This window comes from Capricornis sumatraensis, chromosome 18 (genome assembly GCF_032405125.1).
Source record: "Capricornis sumatraensis isolate serow.1 chromosome 18, serow.2, whole genome shotgun sequence".
Taxonomy (NCBI): domain Eukaryota; kingdom Metazoa; phylum Chordata; class Mammalia; order Artiodactyla; family Bovidae; genus Capricornis; species Capricornis sumatraensis.
In genome coordinates this window covers 37,999,744-38,023,171 of record NC_091086.1, presented here as the reverse complement: position 1 = coordinate 38,023,171, position 23,428 = coordinate 37,999,744, and the positions used below count along the sequence as shown (strand labels likewise).

The 23,428-nt window shown below is 39.2% G+C and overlaps 2 protein-coding genes across 4 annotated transcripts in view; both read right to left on the bottom strand.

The window, feature by feature from the left end:
* C18H5orf34 (chromosome 18 C5orf34 homolog) overlaps window positions 1-396 on the bottom strand; it is a 28,305-nt gene extending 27,909 nt beyond the window's left edge. For both annotated transcript variants that reach the window (XM_068990683.1, XM_068990684.1), the window contains exon 1: window positions 94-396. In XM_068990683.1, the coding sequence (XP_068846784.1) occupies window positions 94-288 (195 nt within the window). In that variant the 5' untranslated portion in view covers window positions 289-396. The remainder of the gene's footprint in view (window positions 1-93) is intronic.
* Window positions 397-10,082: 9,686 nt separating this feature from the next.
* PAIP1 (poly(A) binding protein interacting protein 1) overlaps window positions 10,083-23,428 on the bottom strand; it is a 29,507-nt gene continuing 16,161 nt past the window's right edge. For both annotated transcript variants that reach the window (XM_068990552.1, XM_068990553.1), the window contains exons 6-11: window positions 22,981-23,106; window positions 21,715-21,821; window positions 19,582-19,699; window positions 18,871-18,925; window positions 14,085-14,178; window positions 10,083-11,131 (exon numbers count right to left, since the gene is read on the bottom strand). In XM_068990552.1, coding sequence (XP_068846653.1) covers window positions 11,038-11,131; window positions 14,085-14,178; window positions 18,871-18,925; window positions 19,582-19,699; window positions 21,715-21,821; window positions 22,981-23,106 — 594 coding nt within the window. In that variant the 3' untranslated portion in view covers window positions 10,083-11,037. The remainder of the gene's footprint in view (window positions 11,132-14,084; window positions 14,179-18,870; window positions 18,926-19,581; window positions 19,700-21,714; window positions 21,822-22,980; window positions 23,107-23,428) is intronic.

Here is a 23,428-nt window from a genome sequence, read left to right as displayed (position 1 = left end):
AGTAATCCAGAATACGAGCCACTTTCTATATTCTGGACACCTCAACAATATTTTAGTATGAAAAAGAGTAGTTTTTGTGTCATCCTTACTTACTCGGTAAGCGCTAATAACAAAGTGTGTCCTTTGGCGAATTCTTTCTGGCTGTTGTAAAGGATGTGCTGAAACAGGAGGTGCCTTTTCAAATAAAAATTCAGAGCCACAGGGAGAAAGCTGCAGTCTGGAACCATCAACATACTGCACTTGCACTGAATCATCTTCATAAAGTACCATTTGCACTTCAGCTGCCATTACTGTGACTGTGGATAAAATGTCCTTCCAAGGCAAAGGCTGAAGGAAACAGCAAATACAGTAGCACCAATAGTTCTCTTCACGTACAAAAGTTCTATCAAAATAAATGGATGAACATAAGCACAACACACTGCCACTGAGCTTACTTTTTTGGATGAAAAGTGATGATCTTACCCTGACCTGACCTGACTGCCTTGATTAATCCCGAGGGCTTTACCTCAGTAGTGTGGGCAGATAATTGAGAGGGAGAAGACAGCCCACCAAGTTATAACTGCCCTTATCATTTTAGTAGCTTTACTTCTGAAGTTTAACTTCTGAAAATTGGATGCTCAGGATCTCACTTCAAATAACAAGCAAATTCTATCTTTGCAAAAAGAATACAGTAAATCAGAGACTTCCCTGGTGCTCCAGTGGCTAAGACTTCATGCTCTCAATGCAGGGGTCCCGGGTTTGATCCCTGGTCAGGAAACTGGATCCCACATGCTGCAATTAAGACCTGGGGCAGTCAAATAAATAAATAAACATTTTTTAAAAAGAAGAAAAATGTAGCAAATCATTTGTAGTACATGTAAAAGGCAAGCCAAAAGTAACTATTTGGCCCACTTGAAAATAACACCTGGATTCCTACCACTAACTAGGGCTTCCCTGGTGACTCAGAGGTTAAAGCGTCTGCCTCTAATGCGGAGAGACCTGGGTTCGATCCCTGGGTCGGGAAGATCCCCTAGAGAAGGAAATGGCAACCCACTCCAGTATTCTTGCCTGGAGAATCCCATGGACAGAGAAGCCTGGTGGCTACAGTCCACCAGGTCGCAGAGTCAGACACAACTGAGCGACTTAACTAACTTTAGTCTGGCATTATGGAAGTAGCTCCATGTCACAACTCAGAAAGCTAACTAATTACCTAGTGAACTAGATTCATCTTATTCACTGAATTCAATTTCCTCTTCTTTACCTCTAAACTGTCTCTGTATTTCCACCTATGCTTTCCACATAGGTATGATGGAAAGGGAATGAAAGGGTTGGGTTCCATTCACACTCTATCAGTTCCTAGCTATAAATCTCAGGTTGGTTGTTTCCTCATTTGTAAAATGGGGGTAGTAACAGGATTGCTGTGAGGATTAAATGAGACAATATACGTAACAGTGCCAGTAGTGTGAATGCTGCTTTGCAGGAGCTCAATAAATTTTATAATTCTTTCTAAAACTAACTGCATCCCCTACTAGGACATTATCTCCTTCTGTTAACCAGGTGATCAAGTTTCACCTGACCAAAAAAAAAAAAAAAATAGTAACTTTCCATAGATACCACTTTCCCCAGCTTACCTCTGTTTCCTACCAATAAACTTCTCAGGTGTAGTATTCACTCAGTGTCAACTTTGTCTTTTTTTTTTCTTGGCCGAGCTTCGAGGCATGCAAGATCTCAACCTAAGCCCCCTGCATTGGGAACATGAGTCTTAATCACTGGACTGCCAGGCAAGTCCCAGCGTCCACTTTCTCTCCCAACAATCTTCAGTGCATTGCAATCCAGCTTTCTCTGTCACCTCACTACCGAAACTGTTTCACAATGGTCACCAGTATCTTCCTACACCCAATGACTTCAGTCTTCATCCTACTTAACTAGCCAATATGTGACGGTGTTTTCTGTTTTTGCACCAAATTCTCTTCTTCTGCCTTTTATGTAAAAAGGGTAGGGGTGCCATGGTTCGCCCCCATCCCCGCCTCTATATCTGTTCTTCTTAATAGTTTAACCATTGCTCTTCTTCACCATTCTCTTAAATCAAGGGATTCATCAACACCTGACCTTAGTTAGTCCCCATTTTATCTCTTCTTACTAGATACACTTATGTTGCTTTTATGCCCACCCTTAAAAGGCTTTTATGCCTTTTAAAAAAATCTTACCCATTTCACTGTATGTAATTAGCTACATATGATATAGCCTACAATCTTTGGCAGAGTATGTCAATATATAAATATTAAACCACATGATCTCTCCTGAGGAAGTTCACACTTTAATCATTCTCTTTCTCTAGAGAACTTCCAAATCTACCTGACCTCTCTTCAGAGCATCCAGCTGCCTCCAGGAGCTCTCTCCATGTCCTGGTTCCACAGATAAATCAAACTCAACATCACTTTCACTCAAGGAAGACTTCTGTTAATACCCTCGAATTCACTTTCATTCTTAACTCCCTCAAGGCCAATCTACAAACAGTAGCTAGAAGGACCTTGTAACATAAAAATGAGATTTAACCCCTTCTGACTTAAACCCAACATTTGCACTTAGAATAAAATCCGGATTCTTAACCACAGCCTATAAAAGCCATACAATCTGCACCTATCTGCTTCTTCAATGTCTTCTCCTAACTCTCCTTCTTCAGGACACTTTAGCTACACTGGCTTTTTAAATGTTTTTTTAGGAAGTTGTAACGCGTCTCAGAACCTTTGCACTGTTCTTTTTGCCTACCATGCACTTTCCCCAACTCATCACATCTTTGGCACCATTAATATCTCAGCACAAATATCTAACTTCCTCAAAGGCCTAACCTGACCAGTTAAAAGTTGTTCCCAACCATGACATTTTATTCATTTCATCATTTTTCGTCATAACATCTATTACTATAAAAATGGGTTCTATTTATGTACTTGCTTTTTGTCTTTTTTCATGGGACTTCCCTGGTGGCTCAGATGATAAAGAATGATAAAGGAGAACCGGGTTCGATCCCAGGGTCATGGACAAAAACTCAAGGAGAGCAGGGACTTCATCTTTCTTACTCACTGTATCCCTGGCGTCTAAAACAATACTTGGCCAATAATAATAAGGGCGCAATAACTATTTAATCGTAAATATATAAGTAATATATAAGAATATATAAGTAAATTTTAAAATTCTTGCTTCTCCTGAATTTGCAATTTGAGTCAATGGCATCTCAATTTGACTTCTTAGTGTTTCCCTTCACACCCTTGTGACAAGTCCTGTTGATTTTGTACATCTCTCCCATAAATCTGGCTCTTACTTTTCTATTTCTGGTCAACTTTTCCCTCCACTCCTGTAAACTGTCTGGGACCTTTTCCCAGTTTTCCGCCTCTCCAATCCATTTCCAGTATTCCCCTCATTAGTAATCTTCCACAACCCAGACCATACCAACCACTTTACATCACTTGTTTACATACTTGTTAACTGGCAATACATACTCACAGCATTAAATATATTTATATTGCGGCTATATGTATCCTATATACATACGAGGTCCACTTGCTATTTCAGAAAAAACAGGTGCAGATACACAGTCGAAAAATATATTTTTCTCATACCAACTGGAAAAAGGCCTCTATCTTAAGCCAAGAATTTTTTCCAACAGCTTATTCTGGTATAATTGTTACTTAGATTATTTAAATAATCAAGCAGACACAAGAAACAGTGAGAATATCCCAACAGCTTATTCTGGTATAACTGTTACTTAGATTATTTAAATAATCAAGCAGACACAAGAAACAGTGAGAATATCCCAACAGCTTATTCTGGTATAATTACTTAGATTATTTAAATAATCAAGCAGACACAAGAAACAGTGAGAATATCTTAAGTTCTTGCCATCATTAATGATAATAATAATCTGGCTCCAACCTACACTTCCAGCGTCATGTCTATTTTGATCAAAAATTTTGTTCTCGACATTAACGGGAACTTCATCAAACGCCTATCTACAGAAAAAGCCTCATACAATCAACGTCTTCGACTCACACAGCAAGCAGTTCTGAGCTTTAAAGTCGTGGAAACGAGACCAGTCAATGGCCCTTGTGCTTTAGTTTGCCAAAATACTCGGAGTAGCAGCTTGTGCTCCTGCCTACGACGCTTCTCGTGGAGTATTTCTTGAGTTTGACAAGTTACCAGCAAGTGATGTTTCTCGATGAAAGAAAAGTCATAACCGAGAGGAGTTAAGGCTACAGGGAGGAGGTCTGGCGGTCTCTCATCAAGTCCGAGTAGCCAGGGACAGCGGCAGCTGCGACCGCGAAGACAAACGGTCGAAATTCAAACCTTCCCGCACCCTAGGAAACTCGCCCGTTTTACAAAGGAACACCGGAAGTCCAGACCTAACTGAGCCCTCCTCTCGCAAAGCAGGGCGGGACCGGAAGTAAGGGAGGCAGGGGCTCTCAGTACGGAAGTTAGTCGTCTACTCTCCAGCTTTTACTTCCGGCACCCCCCCCATCCCAAGGAATCGGCCAGACCTGGTTGTGATAAAGCTGGTGAGGACGAGCATTTTGATGCTCAAGCCGAGATAGCTACAGATTTGGAATTTAGTGGAGTGATACTGTTTAAATGATCTAAACAATTATACGTCAATAAAGCGGTTAAAAAAAAAAAACTTGACCGAAGATAAAGACGTCTGCTTTCCTAGTTTGATGTCAGAAAATGTCGCTCAACTGTTTCTTCGCACCTTTAAAATTTTTGTTTACAACAGCAAATGGACGCGTCTGCTATATTTTATTGTCACTGAAACAAACATTTGTGGAGAGTCTACTATGTACTAGGCGTGCGCCGTGGATAAAGCAGGGAATGAGATCCAGGGTCGAGGATGGGGGCTGGAGATCAACTGGAAAGAAACAACTAGACAATAATTTAATCATAAGTTTGGTAAGTGTTCCTAAAATAAAATACAGAGGTCTGTGAGAGTTTTATGTGTGCGAGTCACTCAATCGTGTCCGACTCTTCGTGACCCGGTGGAATGTAGGGCTCCAGGCTCCTGTCAGTGAAATTCTCCAGGCAAGAATACTGGAGTGGGTTGCCATTGCCTTCACCAGAGGATCTTCCCCACCCAGGGATCGAGCCAGAGTCTCGTGCATTGCCGGTGGATTCTTTACCGTCTGAGGCACCAGGGAAGCCCTGCTGCTGCTGCCGCTGCTGCTGCTGTTGCTGCTAAGTCACTTCAGTCGTGTCCGACTCTGTGTGACCCCATAGACGGCAGCCCACCAGGCTCCGCCATCCCTGGGATTCTCCAGGCAAGAACACTGGAGTGGGTTGCCATTTCCTTCTCCCTGGTGAGAGTTTATAGTGGGCAACCTAAACCGCGGTTCCCTGGTGGCTCAGCTGGTAAAGAATCTGCCTGCAATGCGAGAATCTTCTGGGTTGGGAAGATCCCCTGGAGAAGGGAATGGCTACCCACTCAGGTATTCTGGTCTGGAGAATTCCAGGGAATGTATATAGTCTGTGAGGTCGCAGTGTCGGAAACCACTGAGCAACTTTCACTTTAATCCAGGCTGAGGAAATATTTCCACTGAAATCCAAAGAGTAAGTAAAAGTGAAGTCCGACTCTTTGCGACCCGTGGACTGTAGCCCACTAAGCTCCTCCGTCCATGGGATTCTCCAGGCAAGAATACTGGAGTGGGTTGCCATTTCCTTCTCCAGGCAAGAATACTGGAGTGGGTTGCCATTTCCTTCTCCAGGGGATCTTCTCGACCCAGGGATCAAACCCAGGTCTCCCACATTGCAGGCAGACGCTTTAACCTCTGCACCACCAGGGAAGCAGCTAAATACAGTAGAGGGGGAAAGTGTTTCAAGGTGAGATTATGGCATATGTTAAGGCCCTGAGGCCCAAAGGAAAAATCTGGCCCCTCCCTTAAAAGTACTGAAAGAAAGCCAGTTTGTTCTAAGTATGCTTAAAGAGGATAAAAAGGCTCTTCTTGGGGAAGAGAAGCTTGAAACTGGATTACAGAGATAGGCAGTACAGGTTTATGAATTATGGACTTTATCTTAAAAGCAGTGGTAAACTATTACAAGGGCCTTAAAGGTGGCAGCACTAAGGGACTGAGAAATATAACTCCTTAAATTCATCTCCATTTTAAAAAGTCTGATATGCAAATTGACTTCAGTCTTTTGTCAGGTGAAATAACCTCAGATAACCATGATCTGTAACCTCAGTTTTATTACACACTGCTAACTTAGGTCCTATCAAACCCCCATCTTTTCCCCTTCCACTGTGTAAGAACCTCCTATATATAAATTTTGTCTACTACAGAGGGGTTTTGTGGTGCTTTTTGCATTGGATTTTTTTTTGCCAATCCAATACTTTAGAAAAATTCCTGCAAGTGCTGAATGGAGAGTGAATTGAAGGATATGAGAACAATGTGTGGCTCTTTCAAAAGGCTTTTGAAAGAGCAACAGCAGAGACGAGAGCAGTTCAGACTCAAGACTAGACAGTGACAATGGAGAACACAGTTCCAATATTTAGGAGATCAACTCTTAAATCTTGGAGATGACTTCACAGTGAGAGTTAAAACAATTCCAGGGGTTTCTGGATGGGGAAAGTGGATAGGTGTCAGGGCCCTCAATGAGAGGTGGGTGTTTAGAATAAGTTCAGGGTACAGTATGACATAAATTTTGTGAGACCGCCCAGTGGAAACAATAAAGGTCTAGAATCAGGATATTAGAAATAAATATGGAGGTCAGCAGTGATATTGACCTCCGTATTTATTTGAAAGTGATAGCTGCTAATTGAAGCTTTGGGCTGACATGAGAAAAGAATGCTTAGGATTGAGCTTTGAGGAACACCAGTACCAAACCCTGAGAAACAGCACAAAGCTATGGAGGAAGCAACCCATTTTATTCTAGATGCCTGTGTGTGTGTATTAGTTGCTCAAGTTGTCTTTGCAACCCACACGGACCAGAGCCCATCAGGCTGTCTGTCCATGGAATTCTCCAGGGAAGAATACTGGAGTGAGTTACCCGTGCCTTCCTCCAGGGGATCTTCCCGACCCAGGGATTGAACTCCCATCTCCTGGGTCTCCTGCATTGGCAGGCAGGTTCTTTACCACTAACGCCACTTGGGATGTTTTCAATTTTGGTGTTGACAGTGTCAGATATTGCCTAGAGAACAAGCTAAACAATTAAGTGTTTATTCAATTAAATGGCATGGATGTCATCATTGACTGTAATAAGGGCTGTTGTATATACAAGTGGCAGAATATACAGTGGGTTTGAAGAGCAAATAGGTTAGAAAATGGAAAAAAAAAAAAGGGAGAATACTTGGGAAGTCTGATGAGGAAGCAGAGACAGGACTGTTATTAGGGAGAAATGTGAGGGCCAGATTTCTTTTGATGAGAGGAATGGCATATTCAAACTCATGCAAAGGGCCAATGGAGAAATATTAAAAAATAATAATAATACAGACCAAGTAACAACAGAGTTTGTGAGAGTGAGAGGGCATGGAGTTCAAGCACATGTTGAAAATTGTTCTTTAATAACAGGAGGGATACTTCCTATAGAGGAAGAGGAGGGATGAAGTGTATTCAGATGCATTTGTGAACATCTCTCCAGTGATCTTTTTTTTTCTGTGAAGGAAATCATCAGGGAATAAAGAGGCAGACAGAGTACACAGGGTTTGAATTGAGCAAGAGAATGAAGAAACACAGATTACTGGCAGCCTAAATGAAGGTGACTATGGATTGACAGTAGTACAAGCCTAACAGAAGTGACCTCCCACAGCCTGGATGCAGCAGCAGCGTCCAGTTCACCCCGGGCTGGCGTTTTGCTAGGCTGACCCAATCCAGCAGTGGTGTACATGCCCTTAAATGATTTCTATCTGCTATGGTCTAGTCAGCTAAAGACCACTGGGCTCAAGCCTGTAGTCTGACAAAATATTTGATGTGTAAGCAAGAAAGTACACTTCAAATGAGGCTCTCCACAGGGGGAGGAGCGCATCTTCGTTTTAAGGTCTAGGTTCCTGCTGAGGAATTCTGAGGAAGCTCTAAGGGGAGAGAGACCAGTTCCTGGTTGGATGCTCTTTCTGTAGCAGGATTAGAAACAGGGTTTAACTAAGGGACTGGCTGCTATCCTGAGGTGAGGGCAGTTTAGCAACTGGGTATCCCCCAAAAGATGGATGAGAACTGCAAAGCAGGTCTGAAAGCATCAGTGATAACAAAGCCCTGGTCTCACACACACACACTGGGGGTCATGACCTTGGGAAAAACGTTGTCTATTAAGCTGCAGCTGGCTTTATCTGTGTCTGACCTCCCAGCTTGATTAACAGGCAGGGCTGCTGCTTTTTCAGTTTAAGCTGATTTTCAGTCCTTCAGCCCGACAGTTTTTTACTCTACACCAAGCATCCTCTCTTAATAAATGTGACAATTTAAAAAAAAAAAAGACAACTTAATCCATACCCTACTATCCTCATGACAGATAAGACTGAATAAAATACCTAATCATAGAATTCCCCTGCTTTCTGACAGCATCCAGGCTAGAGCAAATCTCCAGTTTCTTAGGCCCTCTCCCAAATTATCCAATCAAAGCCCCAATCCTATAATAGGTTCTTGTGAACACTCTTATTGACATAATTGCAACCCACTCTAGTGTTCTTGCCTGGAGAAGCCCAGGGACGGGGAGCCTGGTGGTCTGCTGTCTGTGGGGTCACACAGAGTCGACATGACTGAAGTGACTTAGCAACAGTTCCCCATGGTGGATACTCTGCCTCTTGACAAGTACTAAACTCAACATATTCAGGTACAGGTGTGGCCCTGGTAGTCTCTGGCTGCAGGGCACTGACAATACAGACAGAGGGTCCGAGTTACTGACACAGCTTCCAAGACTAATATTTGCACTTTGTTACAAGACTAACCTTCACTGGCACCTTTGTGTCCTTGCTCATTAAAGATTTGTACTAATAATCCCTATTACAAAAGATGAACGGATCTGTATTTCTGTGGAAGACATGGCAATCCTAAAGGCCAACTCTTCCTTTCAGTATTTAAAACATGTCCACACGTTCCTTGAAGGCCTCCTATCTGATATGGCTTTTTAGCGAGCTACTCAGAACCCAAAGAGACTGTAGGAGAAACAGTGCTGCTTGCAGCTTCTGAATGCAGCTTCTTCCTGGGTCTTTGCAATGCCCCCTCTTAACCAGCTGCCATGTTGTGAGAAGTCTAAGCCACGTGGACAGGCCAGGTGTAGGTGCTTCAGGTCAAGGATGGCTTCAAGTCACCTCAGTCCAGTCATCAGCCATGTGCATGAAGACGACTCTAGAAGATGACAGCAGCCAGCTGTTCCAGCCACCCCTAGTCCTTATTTTCCCCAAATGTTGCAGACTAGAATAGTACCCCCTCTTGTACCCTGTCCAAATTCCTAAGCCACAGAAACATGAGCATGATAAAATGGTTATTGTCTGGGTGGTTACTTAAGCAGCACCAGTAACTGGAACATACTGATCCTATTGCTAGCTGTTGTAAGCATAGTATATTAGTAACATTTAGCAGATAAAACTGGGTGGTTATTCACAGAGTAACTGCACAAAGTTTAAAGTATATTCAGTGAGCATATTCTTGGCCCCAGCCTAACGTCCAGCCTTTTTCCTACACGCCCTTCCCCTCATCCCTGAGATTCATTCACAGTGAGCATAACCTCCAGAGAACTTCAGATTGAGGCAATAGCCACCATGTTGAAAAAAAATTCTATTATTACATATATACTTGCCTTTTACAATAAGAACACTAAGAGTTTACATTTCATAATTGCTAGTTTTTCCAAGTAGATGTGAATGTTTATTGAAACTCATTCAACAGACACTGAATATCTATCCTAGTAGTTTGATTTCAAATCTTAATTTTATGATGTCATATAAAAAAATTCAATAGAAATTCTTTAGAATTCCAGGATACTACTCCAAAAACTTAGAGGAAACAAAACTATTTAAATTTTATTTTTAAAGTCTAATTTTAATCCAGACCAAACAAACAAGCCAAAAAGTGAGAAAGCTAATTGAATTAGCAGACACAGATGTACCAAATGTAAAACAGTGGGTTATTAACAGAACTATTTACATGCATATTTACAGGCAATCTTTTTGTACATAAGTTTTAGTTAGCTGGAAAAAGATTTTTGACATAGGTAAAAATATTACTAAGGTAGGGCTGAGGTGGTACCACATTATAGTAAAAGTATTAGAAAAGTGGTTCAAGGTTTATTGATTATAAAGCAGATGAAAACTTGAGTGACAAAGATCTAGTAAAATTCTCTAGTAAAAAAGTCAATGCAACTTATGCTATAAAACAAAAATGAGAAAGCCATATAAATGAAGCAGAATAATATTCTAGGTTTTTAGAGTAATGAAGTTAGGTTAAAAAAAAAAAATTCTAGAACTGCAACAAATCCTCAGTGAAGATCTTGGTTGTTTAGTTGGGAGTTCTTACTTTTTTTTAAAATGCCATTTTAAAAGCCCTTGGTATCAAATAGCATCTGGACATGTAAGTCAGTTGTTAATGACATTTCTAAGACTTTAAGTCCTAAAGATATTTGTGACTGTGATTCATACTTGAAACTCAATCCATTGAGACTAAATGTAAAACTAAGTGAAAGCTGTAATACTCATATCTAAGAAAGGATGCTACATTTTGCAGTTATATGTATTTTCAGACTAAGAATTTTTCCCTCAAGAAAAGTAGAATTTAAAGGATAAGCTACTAACCAGCTAGCAAAATTTACTTTCAACATTTTTCATTTTTTTCAAAATCGATTTTATTGCAGCCAAAACAGTGGAATTAACTGTACATAATAAACTATTATATATATATATACACATTTTAAGTTATAGGGAATAAAGTTTATTTTGGCAGAGAGTGTTAAACAAAATTAAAGTTGCATACATTAGTAACATAACTCAACACCCTTAATTTGGTTTAAGTGTGACACATTTTCTTGCTTTCGTGTGTTCTGCTAAATCAACATAACCTAAACTGCTTTATAAAATGGATACGCTGAAATTTAACTTTACTGTTTTCGCTTACGCTCTGATTCCAAACAAAACTTTTCATAAGCTTCTTCTATCTCTGGGTCCATCTCATCATCAATATCATCCAAGTACCTGTGAAAGCAACACAGATGAGGTTTATTTTTTTAATTCAGAAAATGTCTAAGATACTAAGTCATGAAAGTGTGCATCTCCCCACCCCCAGGACCCTTTCCACCAACACGTGACAAAATTATCTTGCCATCCTACCAACTGCTGATGGGTCTTTATCCTTCTTCCCTCATTTCTAGTACAAGGCCACATACTGAAATGCCACAAGTTCATTAGGGCAAAGAGAATATAACGCTTACCAAGCTAAACTTTAGAGATAACCTGACATTTAATGGCAAGGACAACTTTCAGTTTCCACTGGTGCTCTCAGCAGGGTTGAACCTTTCTAACTGCTTGGAAGCACATCCCTGTATTTTTCTCTATTAAGCTAGTATATAAAAGTATGACACTATCAGAAAATCAGACATATTTAAAATACATAAAACTGTACAAAAAAGATCTTCATGACCCAGATAATCATGATGGTGTGATCACTCATCTAGAGCCAGACATCCTGGAATGTGAAGTCAAGTGGGCCTTAGAAAGCATCACTATGAACAAAGCTAGTGGAGGTGATGGAATTCCAGTGGAGCTGTTTCAAATCCTGAAAGATGATGCTGTGAAAGTGCTGCACTCAATATGCCAGCAAATTTGGAAAACTCAGCAGTGGCCACAGGACTGGAAAAGGTCAGTTTTCATTCCAATCCCAAAGAAAGGCAATGCCAAAGAATGCTCAACTACCACACAATTGGAGTCATGTCACATGCTAGTAAAGTAATGCTCAAAATTCTCCAAGCCCGGCTTCAGCAATACGTGAACCGTGAATTTCCTGATGTTCAAGCTGGTTTTAGAAAAGGCAGAGGAACCAGACATCAAATTGCCAACATCCGCTAGATCATGGAAAAAGCAAGAGAGTTCCAGAAAAACATTTATTTCTGCTTTATTGACTATGCCAAAGCCTTTGACTGTGTGGATCACAATAAACTGTGGAAAATTCTGAAAGAGATGGGAATACCAGACCACCTGACCTGCCTCTTGAGAAATCTGTAGGGAGGTCAGGAAGTAACAGTTCGAACTGGACATGGAACAACAGACTGGTTCCAAATAGGAAAAGGAGTACATCAAGGCTGTATATTGTCACCCTGCTTATTTAACTTCTATGCAGAGTACATCATGAGAAACGCTGGACTGGACGAAACACAAGCTGGACTCAAGATTGCCAGGAGAAATATCAAAAACCTCAGATATGCAGATGACACCACCGTTATGGCAGAAAGTGAAGAGGAACTAAAAAGCCTCTTGATGAAAGTGAAAGAGGAGAGTGAAAAGGTTGGCTTAAAGCTCAACATTCAGAAAACTAAGATCACGGCATCCAGTCCCATCACTTCATGGGAAATAGATGGGGAAACAGTGGAAACAGTGTCAGACTTTATTTTTGGGGGCTCCAAAATCACTGCAGATGGTGACTGTAGCCATGAAATTAAAAGACGCTTACTCCTTGGAAGAAAAGTTATGACCAACCTAGATAACATATTCAAAAGCAGAGACATTACTTTGCCTACTAAGTTCCGTCTAGTCAAGGCTATGGTTTTTTCAGTAGTTATGTATGGATGTGAGAGTTAGACTGTGAAGAAGGCTGAGCGCCGAAGAATCGATGCTTTTGAACTGTGGTGTTGGAGAAGACTCTTGAGAGTCCCGTGGACTGCAAGGAGATCCAACCAGTCCATTCTGAAGGAGATTAATCCTGGGATTTCTTTGGAAGGAATAATGCTAAAGCTGAAACTCTAGTACTCTGGCCACCTCGTGTGAAGAGTTGACTCACTGGAAAAAACTCTGATGCTGGGAGGGATTGGGGGCAGGAGAAGGGGACGACAGAGGATGAGATGGCTGGATGGCATCACTGACTTGACGGACATGAATCTGAGTGAACTCCAGGAGTTGGTGATGGACAGGGAGGCCTGGCGTGCTGTGATTCATGGGGTCGCAAAGAGTCGGAAATGACTGAGTGACTGAACTGAACCTGGAGAAAGAATAAATGTGATTCTTTTTTTTTTTTTTTAACCTACAATACATGAGATGGGGTAAGAAAAACTAAAGTCACAGATTTATTTCTGCCCTCTGCTTATAAAGAGGAGAATCTAAGTAGCCTGTTCAAATTCACATGAATTGTTAACAGAACTGGGACTAAACCTCAATTTCCTGGTCCTTCTATATACAAATGTAGTATGATCTAATGATAAGTGAACAATACAATAAAAGTGTCTTTTGTCATAAAGAATGGCAGGTAAAGACTGAGATATGGGATATAGGACTGTAATTTATCAGTCCAAACATTCTCATATAGTTATCGGTGTTCTAATTTTAATCCCTTAACAGCCAAGCTTTGAGACTTTTACTGTGTGCCAGGTAGCTACTCCAAGTTATTTATGTATCTCATTTAGGTCTCAAAAAAATTCAAGGAGGGGTACTACTATTCCTATTCAATAGATGGAGAAAAAGGCATAGAACTTGCCCAAGATCTTATAGTATTAAAGTTAATAGAATCTATTTTATAAAAACTGTTTGAATATGCTACATTAATAGTTTTTCCACGTTAACTATATTTAGTTATCAGTCATAGTGTTTTCTCTAATATGATTTTCTGAAAGTTTCTGATAAATAACTACTACATATCTACTACTTTAACATCATTAAATCAAAATGCACATTCTTTCATCATCTTTTCTAGTCTATAGACTCCATCCACAAACTATGGCCACAGGAATTCACAAAGAAAGCAGCTAAAGATGGAAATTTTCTGGCAGTTCAGTTTTGAGGACTCCGTACTTCCACTGCAGCGGGGCTGGGTTCAATCTCTGCAGAGGGAACTAAGATCTCGCCTGCAAGCTGTATCACATGGCCAAACAGAAAAATGAAAACAAAAATTTAAAAAAAAAACCCAAACCCTCAAAACAAAAAAAGGATCTAAAGAACTTACGGATCACCACCCCCTGATAAATCGGTTCCATTTTCTTCATAATCTGGAAAAAAGTCTTCTCTTTCAAGTAACTCTTGATATTTCTCTTGGTAATCTATAAAAAATAAAAAATTTTAATACTGAAAAATATTTGTATGAAACGGCCAAGTTACCCCTAAAATTTTTTTTAATATTATGATTTTTAAGTAGATACATTTAAATAGCAGTTAAGGTTTCATTTACATATTTAAGAATATCTTTTACACAATTTACATTTTAACTGGCTTGCTTTATCTCTCCCCTGTACACCACGTGCTCATAAATTATATAACTGACCCTTACTGGTCACTGACCTTCTACACTCTCAAAAATCCAAATGTAACTTAGTTGGCCCTCCTTATACATGGTTCCTTTGTATTTGCTGATTCAGCTAACCCTACATAAGTACTGTAGTACGTATTTAGTGGAAAAAAAAATCACACAGACACAGACCTGTGCAGTTCAGAGGTGAACAGTATAATATTCCTCTAAATATGATGGGACTCAAAGCCACTATGAACATATCAGAGTACACTTCACAGCCATGTGTATGCTGTTTACAGTCTCTGTTTCTTTTTATCACAAAAGATACTGTCCTAACTTGTTTCTTCCATACTGCTGTTTGTCCTTCCACAAGGAGGGATTTCAGTCGAACCTCCTAGCTTCTGGCTCCATTATTCTTCAGCTATCTGGCTAGCAGGTAAGAGCCATCATTGCTCGAAGTTCAGAGGAGGCTAACCTAGCAAATGTTCTGAGTAAAGATTTTCTTTTCTTCCCTATCCTTAGAGACAGATGGAAGGTGGATACAATAAATGTCTCAGCTATACCAACTTTCCCTTCGGAGAAGGCAATGGCACCCCACTTCAGTACTCCTGCCTGGAGAATCCCAGGGACAGAGGAGCCTAGTGGGCTGCCATCTATGGGGTCACACAAAGTCGGACATGACTGAAGCAACTTAGCAGTAGCACCAACTTTCCCTTAGTTGGGCTTTCTAAGACTGTAAGAAGGTGGTATTATAGCTCTCTACCTGCCAATGTCTTAGGCAGAGTTACTGAGGATCTTTTAAGATGAGCAAGTATGTATAAAGCCCTTACCCCTTATTAGTAAAATGGGTCAGTGTATATTAAAACTAGTTATCTTACAGCTGTGAACAGCCACCTCAAATTTCAAGAGGATGATATAATTACATTAAACTTGACAGAGACTTTATTTTTCCAAGATTGTCAGTGTCTATAAAACTAATTCCAGTTTAAAGGGTTAGTGATATTTTTGATATCCAATCTTGGTATTTGAGATAATTTTAACTATAAGACGGTCCTGCAATAAATAAAGCAACAGATAAAACACTCTCTTAAATGTATGAATGAGTTCACATTCACTCACTTACTCATACACACATCTGCTCACGTCACCAGATGACGTAACTCTTACAGCTGGGAGGCTGGTAGACCAAGTGGTCTTAGGAACAAAAGGGTTGGATTTTAAAACCCACAGACGGTCAGAAGGCAAGGTCTTGAGTCCATGTGAAATAGGGAGATGCAATTCATGCCCCACGTCCATCTCACCTACACAAACCCAGGACAAAGAACTGGTATTTCAAGCAAAAGGTGAACCAAGAAAACAATGAAAAACCTCAGCTGTAAAGGGAGATGGCAAAGAAGCTTGGCTGTCCCTGCCTGCGTTTGGAATCAGGACAGAAGCACTGTGAAGAAACTGGTTCCCTAGATAATTTTTTAAAATTTTTAATTGAAGGATAATTCCCCAGAGAATTTTTTAACAATGGGTATGCATTTCAAATTTCTATTGTCCACATAAAGAATCTCTATGACAATCAAAAAATGTGTTCCAAGCCAGTGTTACCCCTGCAGCTCCTGACACAGCAAATACAAATTCCCCTTGGATACATGTTTCTACAATCCAAGTCGCAAGGCTTTTTCATAAAGAACAACAAACAGGCAGTAGTTAGAATGCTGGAGCAGTCATGAAAGGGCCATAATATATGTAACTTCAAATGATTTAAGGAAAAAGAGTGAATGTGGAAAGAACAAATGTTAAACAGAAAACACTGTTAACCAAAGAGGTACATCTGAGTAAAAGGCAGACAGATGGGTGTTCTTTCCACTGTTTTTACTTTTGTAGCTTTACAATAAGTTTGAAAACATTTCAAAAGTTTAAGAAAGCTAAATTATGAGATTGCAAAAAATATCACAATATAAAGAAGTAACTTTGTATATGACAGAAGTAACAGCAGGGTTAGAATTAAAAATATGAACCAAAACTAAGCATATTTAGAATAATGTGAAAAAAGGCCTTGAAACTTTAAGATCAAGATACTTTGAACAAAATTCAGAAACAATCCTGTTTGAAAACTAAAATGAATTTCCACAGTCACCAGAAATAAGTAGGAAAGACAGATTAGACAAAAAGGAAGTTCTAAGAACCAAAATGAATCAAGGCAGCTTCAAAGAATAAGGGGAAGAAGGAAAATCTGTCTCACCAGACACAGCAAGATTTACAGTATGTTAGAATAACTAAGAATGCAGTATTGGGACTATCCTGGTGGTCCAGTGGTTAAGAATCCACCTGCCAATGCAGGAGACACAAGTTTGTTCCCTGGTCCAGGAAGATCTCACATGCTATGGAGCAACTAAAGCTGTATGCTCTAGAACCCCTGAGCTATGAGACAAGCCACCACTCCCCGCAGCTAGAGAAAGCCTATGCAGCAACAAAGACCCAGCAGAGCCAGAAAATAAATAAAATTTTAAGAGAATGCAGTATTGATGTCAAGACAAATAGAAGATCCACACTCACAGACACAGGAATAAGACACAAATTTATAGGGAGTTACATGGTACACAGAGGGATATTTTATCGAAGAGAGGAAGCATCCTCTGTGTTGACATGAGGAACTACAGAATATTTACTTCCTACCATATCTCACATACAAGAGTTAGCCAGATGGATTAAACACCTAAATATAAAAAAACAGGGTTTAGAACACAATAGAATTTGCCTGTAGTAAGGCAACTAAGTCATAGACACACATAAGACTCTTAACACTCAAAGCTTCTACATAAGACAAAAAATGGAAAGATAGCACATACTGGCAGAAACTAAGGATCACTTTCCAGACCATGTAAATAATTACAAATCAATAAGAAAAACAAATGATTCAACAGAGATATGTGAAAAGGACACAAGCAGGTGATTCTCAAAGAAATCAAAAGGTTAATAAAATCTGTTATTATAAATAACAAACAGAAAATGTTATTAAATGTTATTAACAGCTATTAAAATGTTATTTTAATAAAACAGAAACCAGAAAAAGAGGTCTGGTGAAAGAAAAATAAGTCTGGTAACAGTAAGTATTACCAACAATGGGAAACAGGAACTTTCATATGCTGCTGGTGGGAATATTAAGCTGTATAATCACGATCGAAAGCAGCTTAGCAACACATCTAGTGAAGCAGAAGATGTATATTGCCTATAATCTAACAATTCTACCTCCTTACCCTAAGGAAATTTCTCTATATGCAAAGATTATTAAAGGTTTGTTTGCATGGTATTATGGGTAGTAATAAGTGCGAACCACCCCCCATTGTAAAAAATGGGGGGCCCCAAGGGGGAGGGAATCTATAAATTATGGTTTACTCTCAGTAGATTATCATTTGGCATTTATATATATCAACACAAACAAATACCAAAAATACTGAGTAAAAAAATAAACTGCAAAAAGGCATGCACAATAAGGTACATTTTAGGTTAATACTACTGTGTATGGTAATGCCTATAACTTACAGTAATATGAAGTAAAAAGATAACACAATGACACCCATGTCAGGATAGTAAGTACCCTAGGAGGGAAATTATGGAAGGACTGGACCTGAGGGTGAAAGATCAATTACAGTAACAGAAAATGGCTTAGTATTATCTATACAGTTTTATTTCTTTGAAAAGACCCAAGATATATAATGATATAGTGAAATTAGTTTATCTTGACAGTGAATCAAACTGGCCAGTTTTGAAATACTCAACAATATAAAAACCACCAAAGAGGTCAAAAGAACTGCTTAACTTTTCAACTTTAAATTGTACTTATGTCTGTAATTCATAATTTAAAGCTGAAAAGTTAAGCAGTTCTTTTGACCTCTGTGCTAGAGGCATAGGACAGTCAGTGTCTGTAATCCAGAGGAAACAAATGAGAAAATTCTGATAAGCTGGCTGTAAGGTTGTATTAAGTGGGAAAATTTTCTTTTGCTCACAGTTCAGTTCTGTTTACCACAATTAAAGCAATCATTTTACAAATGGCCCTTTTCTGGAAGGAGAAGTGTGCACAGATTTAGATTTTAATTAACTGACCCAACTATTAATAAAATCCATAATTCTTAACATCTGCAAGTATTAACCTGTACCAATGAAAGCTGCAGACTACATAGTGAACTAGAACCATCCTTCCCTTTCATTCTAACTACCTGAAAGTTTAGAGTATTAAAGTATTAGAGAAAAGATAAAAATGGTTGCATTTAATTGAGGGATTCTTCCAATCCTTCACTGTTAAGGTGACAAGGTACTATATACTGAATCAGATGTTCAACCTGAAGTGGTTCCAAACAGTAACTGTGAGAATATTCTAGTGAGACAAAACTTTACCCTATATTTTACAATGATGTGAATTCTTAAAGCTACAACTTCATGCTGGTGAGGGTATGGTTTTCTGTAATTCAATATCTTACTAATAAATGGGCAGAAAATGCCTGAGATGACATACCTGGATCAGCTGCAGTGAAAGGAATACCATCAGATGTATAAAATGTTGGCTCATTCTAGGAGGAATCAAGAGTGATTAAAATATGTTATTTCAGAATTGATTTTTTAAAAGCACATTAACAGAACATGACTGAGGACACTCAACTGTACCTGATAATGCAATAACAAGCAAAAAACTTCCTAGCAGCCATTTCCATTTCACTGCAAAAGTCGACAGTCTTTAGAGGACTATTTCCTTGTCTCCAGTTCCTATGTCTAACCCTGTCTACTGCCTGGCACACTCTAAGTGAGTTGGTCTGTTGTGCATTGTGACTTAAAGTCAACTGATTTTTAGCTGTGGTTCCCACCACCATTTTTTCTTTAAAGCCATCTCCAAGACTGGATTATAATAAAAGCATTCCTCCATGGTTTCTTTATGCCTGTCCTATTGAGAGCTTCAGAGCATCACTGGCCTGATAGCCATTTTCATTTTCTTAATTTACTACAAAATGCCAGTAAAAGTTTGAAATACAGGCCTTTTATTTCCCTTGCCTTTAAATGGCTCTTTCTCTAGTCTACCCTTTCACTGAGGATTCCATGGCTTCCATGTGACCCTAAGTCAGTGAAGAACTGTTATACTAAATTCTGAGAACTGCTTTATGTAACTTATCTACAAATTACCAGAATCTGAATTCAAGCAATAACCAAACTTAAAATGCATCCACTGGCATACCATAAAATAATTAGGATCATTTTCAGGTGTTGCTTCCCTGTATGTTGAAGCTGCATGGACTCTACCCCAGTTACTTGACCGGAGTTCTACAAGCTTCAAAAGCATCTGTTTTACATCTCTGCAGACAAAAGTTAAAAATGAGTTAAGGTGAGCAAGTGTTACCATTCTCTAATATATTACAGATGCTTAAAACTTTGTTTAAAAAATTTAACATGCACTGATTTTCTAGACATTTCCTATAATGAAACAAATTTATCTCCTTTAAAAAATGAGTATCACTCCTTTATTATACTGATCTGGAAATAAAACAATTTGGTACAGTTATGCTCAAATGAGTTGTGGGCCCAAGTGGCAGGCCAAGCAACTAGAACAAGATTCAGAAATCAGGGCACAGTGAAAGACATACTTGGACTTGATCAAGAGGCATTTCACTGCCATAAAATAAGGAGGGGAGGAATTCCAACTTACATCAAAGCATGAAGTTCTTACACCTTAGAAGTTAAGGAGTTTATCCCATGGTGGTGTAAGGAATGGCTTATTTTGTGATGACCACATATGGTAATATTGCAATTGCCATGAGAAACCCCAGAATGTTTTTAATTATATAACTTTTTGTAAAAATAAAGACAACACAGAAACATTCAGAATCAATCCCAATCTCCTGGAGCCAGGGAGGAAATATTTCTTTGAAGCATCACAGGTTACATTCATTTCCCACTGTAATGACTAGAGCCATGCAGTCACTTGACTACAGGATAGTACAGGACTGGCCCCTGGAAACACAAATAGGCTCTCCTGCCTCCCCTCATTGCTCACACCTTAACATGACTACCCTACCATTACTCAAACAAGTCCTTGTAATAAACAAAGCATTGACAAATGCCCCTGAATTACTACCTGTTGACCTTCTTGAACAAGGCTTCCCTCGGCTTGGACTGAGGACCCTGCCCCAGACGTGCTATTCTAACTAGAGTGTATGAAGGGAGTGGGTGCAAGAGACAAAATAGTTAATACAAAATGGGGAGCCACCAGTCTCCATCCGGAGCTGCCACTTACACGGATGTGGTCGCTGTGACATGTGCAGGGGGGAGGTGCAGAGGAATGGGAGGGGCAGGGAGGGTGTCCTTGGGAGTAGTCTGCTGCTTGTTCTTCCTTCTCGGCCTTGCCCTGGGCACACAGCTTCCATGGCTTTACACACTGTCTCCTCATGCCCTAGGAACTGCACAGGCTTGCTGGGCTTCATGTTCCTGTCCAATTCATAGACAATGGAATGCCAGTTGGCAGGCTCAGCTCTCTGCTAGCCTTTTTAGAGACCCTTTCCAGATGCTTGAAAAGGCCCCAGAAGGTTGGTGCCATGGACTACAGTCAGTACTTCTTTCCTCTCCTTGACCTGGGGAACAGTTTCTTCCTTCTAACAGCAATAGTACCCTTCAGACTCTTGCAGGAGAGTAGCTGATCTCCAGTGAGATTTGTATGCCTTTGACCCTCACTGACGGTGCTGTGGAAAGGATGACCTGACGCCATGGGAGGGAGAGGGACTTCAGAGAACCACTTCTAGATCTGAGCCTCACTGTACATTGCAGCAATTTCCGCTTTATCGAGGTCAGACTCCCACAGTGCCACCCACTGAAGGGCCAGCTCTCACCTCTTGAGAGCTACACTTGGTCAGCAGCGTCCAGCACTGGCCAAAGGATACGAATTGCTTTCTCATGCACCAAGATGAAAGCTATGTGCTTGTACGCCACTGCCTAGCTCCTGCTGTCTTTTTTGGGAATAAACAGGCTTGATACTTGTTCTCGGTAACTGACTATATATGTTTCTCAAAGGCAGTAGGATGCTGCTAACATTTTTATACCTCCAGCTGGATTTACAGTTGTACTTTATCCAAGTATTTATTGAATTATAAAAGTATGAACCTTTTTTTTTAATGGAGTCATACTCTCACAGGAATATCTTAACTTCTATTTATAAGCATAATTGAAGGAAGTGGCTAGGTGAGCAGAATTCATAGGTAAAGGAAAAAATTTCTGTGGATCTATTAAGATTATTCCAATAAACTACAACAGATTAAAAACACTCCCAAAGAAAAAGCAAGGAATATCTACTGGCTATCTATACTAGTTCTTTTCCTACCTGCTGCAATTTGCATCTAGGACAACATTTTCAATTCTCTGAATAATTTCTTCCATGTCAGTCTTTCCTTTCTCCTTCCAGGCATCTTCTAAAACTGACCCTGTCAACTAAACAAGCAAATATCAGTCAAAAAAAAAGGAATTCAATGAAGTATCGAAATTCTAAAAAGATCTTAGCAGCAGTTCAAACATTCTTTAAACAGGATGAATTTAGCAACTTAAATATTCCCAATTATATTCTACCATCTATATTCAAGAATCACTATACTTTGTTCTTCTTGACAAGGAAAAGGAATGAACTATAGCAGAAATTTAATCACAGGTTGTATATGCCAATGACTATACAGTAGGTTTGCTGTATGACTAAAATAGGTATAAAATTTTAACCAACATCACTTTTTAATATATACAACATCCAATAAGTATAGAAACTCAGAACTTAAAAAACACAAACTTCATCAGGAAAAAGTTAAGGATAGAAACAGGTAATTCACAGAAACTGTGGGGAAAAAAAATTGCTTATAAACCAAAAAAAGCTTAAATTCACTTGTGATTTTCACCAAGGAAATGCAAATTAAAATGTTTTGGTTTTTACTCATCACAATGATAAAATAAAATCTAGGATTGATTCTCCCATCGCTGATTAAGCATACGGGGAAAGAGGTATGCTCGTTCACTGTTGGTGGGAATACACTCTGGTTAATAAGCATTTAGAAGGGAAATTTGGCATTACCTAACAAATTGAGGTATACATGCTCCTTGAGCCACCAAATCTATGTGTAGGAATTTAACTTACATAAACAACTGCATATATAAAAGATACAATTAAAGATTACTGACAGTGCTTACTGGCTAAACTGAAAATAACTGTTCAAGGATGGAATGGATAAACAATGTGCATGTGTACAATGGAACACTAGGAAGCTACTGAAAAAAGAGCCAGGCAAAAATCCAAGATTCTCACTGGGTGATTAAAAAAAACAACAAACCACAACAGAATAAGATCTTATGAGAGCATACATACAGAGGAAAGGAAGAAAAAGGACTTTACAGAAAGAGTGAAGAACTTCTATTTTTTACTTTTAAATTTTGCTGCTTATATTAAGCAGTAAGTATATACTGCTCTTCCAATATTTAAATTCAAGAGTGTTTAACTTAGATAACTTAATCTTGAATTTGTATATGTATTGTACTTCCCTTCCTCTAAGTTATGCACTAGAGGGATAAAACATTTTAAATTTTAAGAAAAAAAATAAGTAAAACCCACCTTCAGTAATTTTACTGCACAAATTAAGTTGTCATCCATAGGATTAGAGAAGAGGGCATTCAGCAACTCCCGAAGACCGACCTGAAGAATGTCTGCCCTTGTAACCTGTCCATTTGTCCCTTTGATCTTTTGGGGCAAAAGAAAAGAAAAGGCAACCATGCCAAAATACAAATATATAAATGGTTTAACAAAATGTTGGAAAAACAAAGTGTTTTAGGTTAAAACAAAACACACGGTCAGGATAATTTAAGCCTCTTAATGTTACTGCTTCATAAAGCAGTTTCTAGTCTATAAAGTTAAGATCTTTGGGGGAACAGAGCTTTTTTTTTGTTTTTTTATACTATTTTAAAACAATTTATATCAGAATGGAACATGTATCTCAGCTCTCTGACTTGAAGAACTATAAACTCAGGAGTCATGTTTTATCTTTATCATTCTCCCTACACAT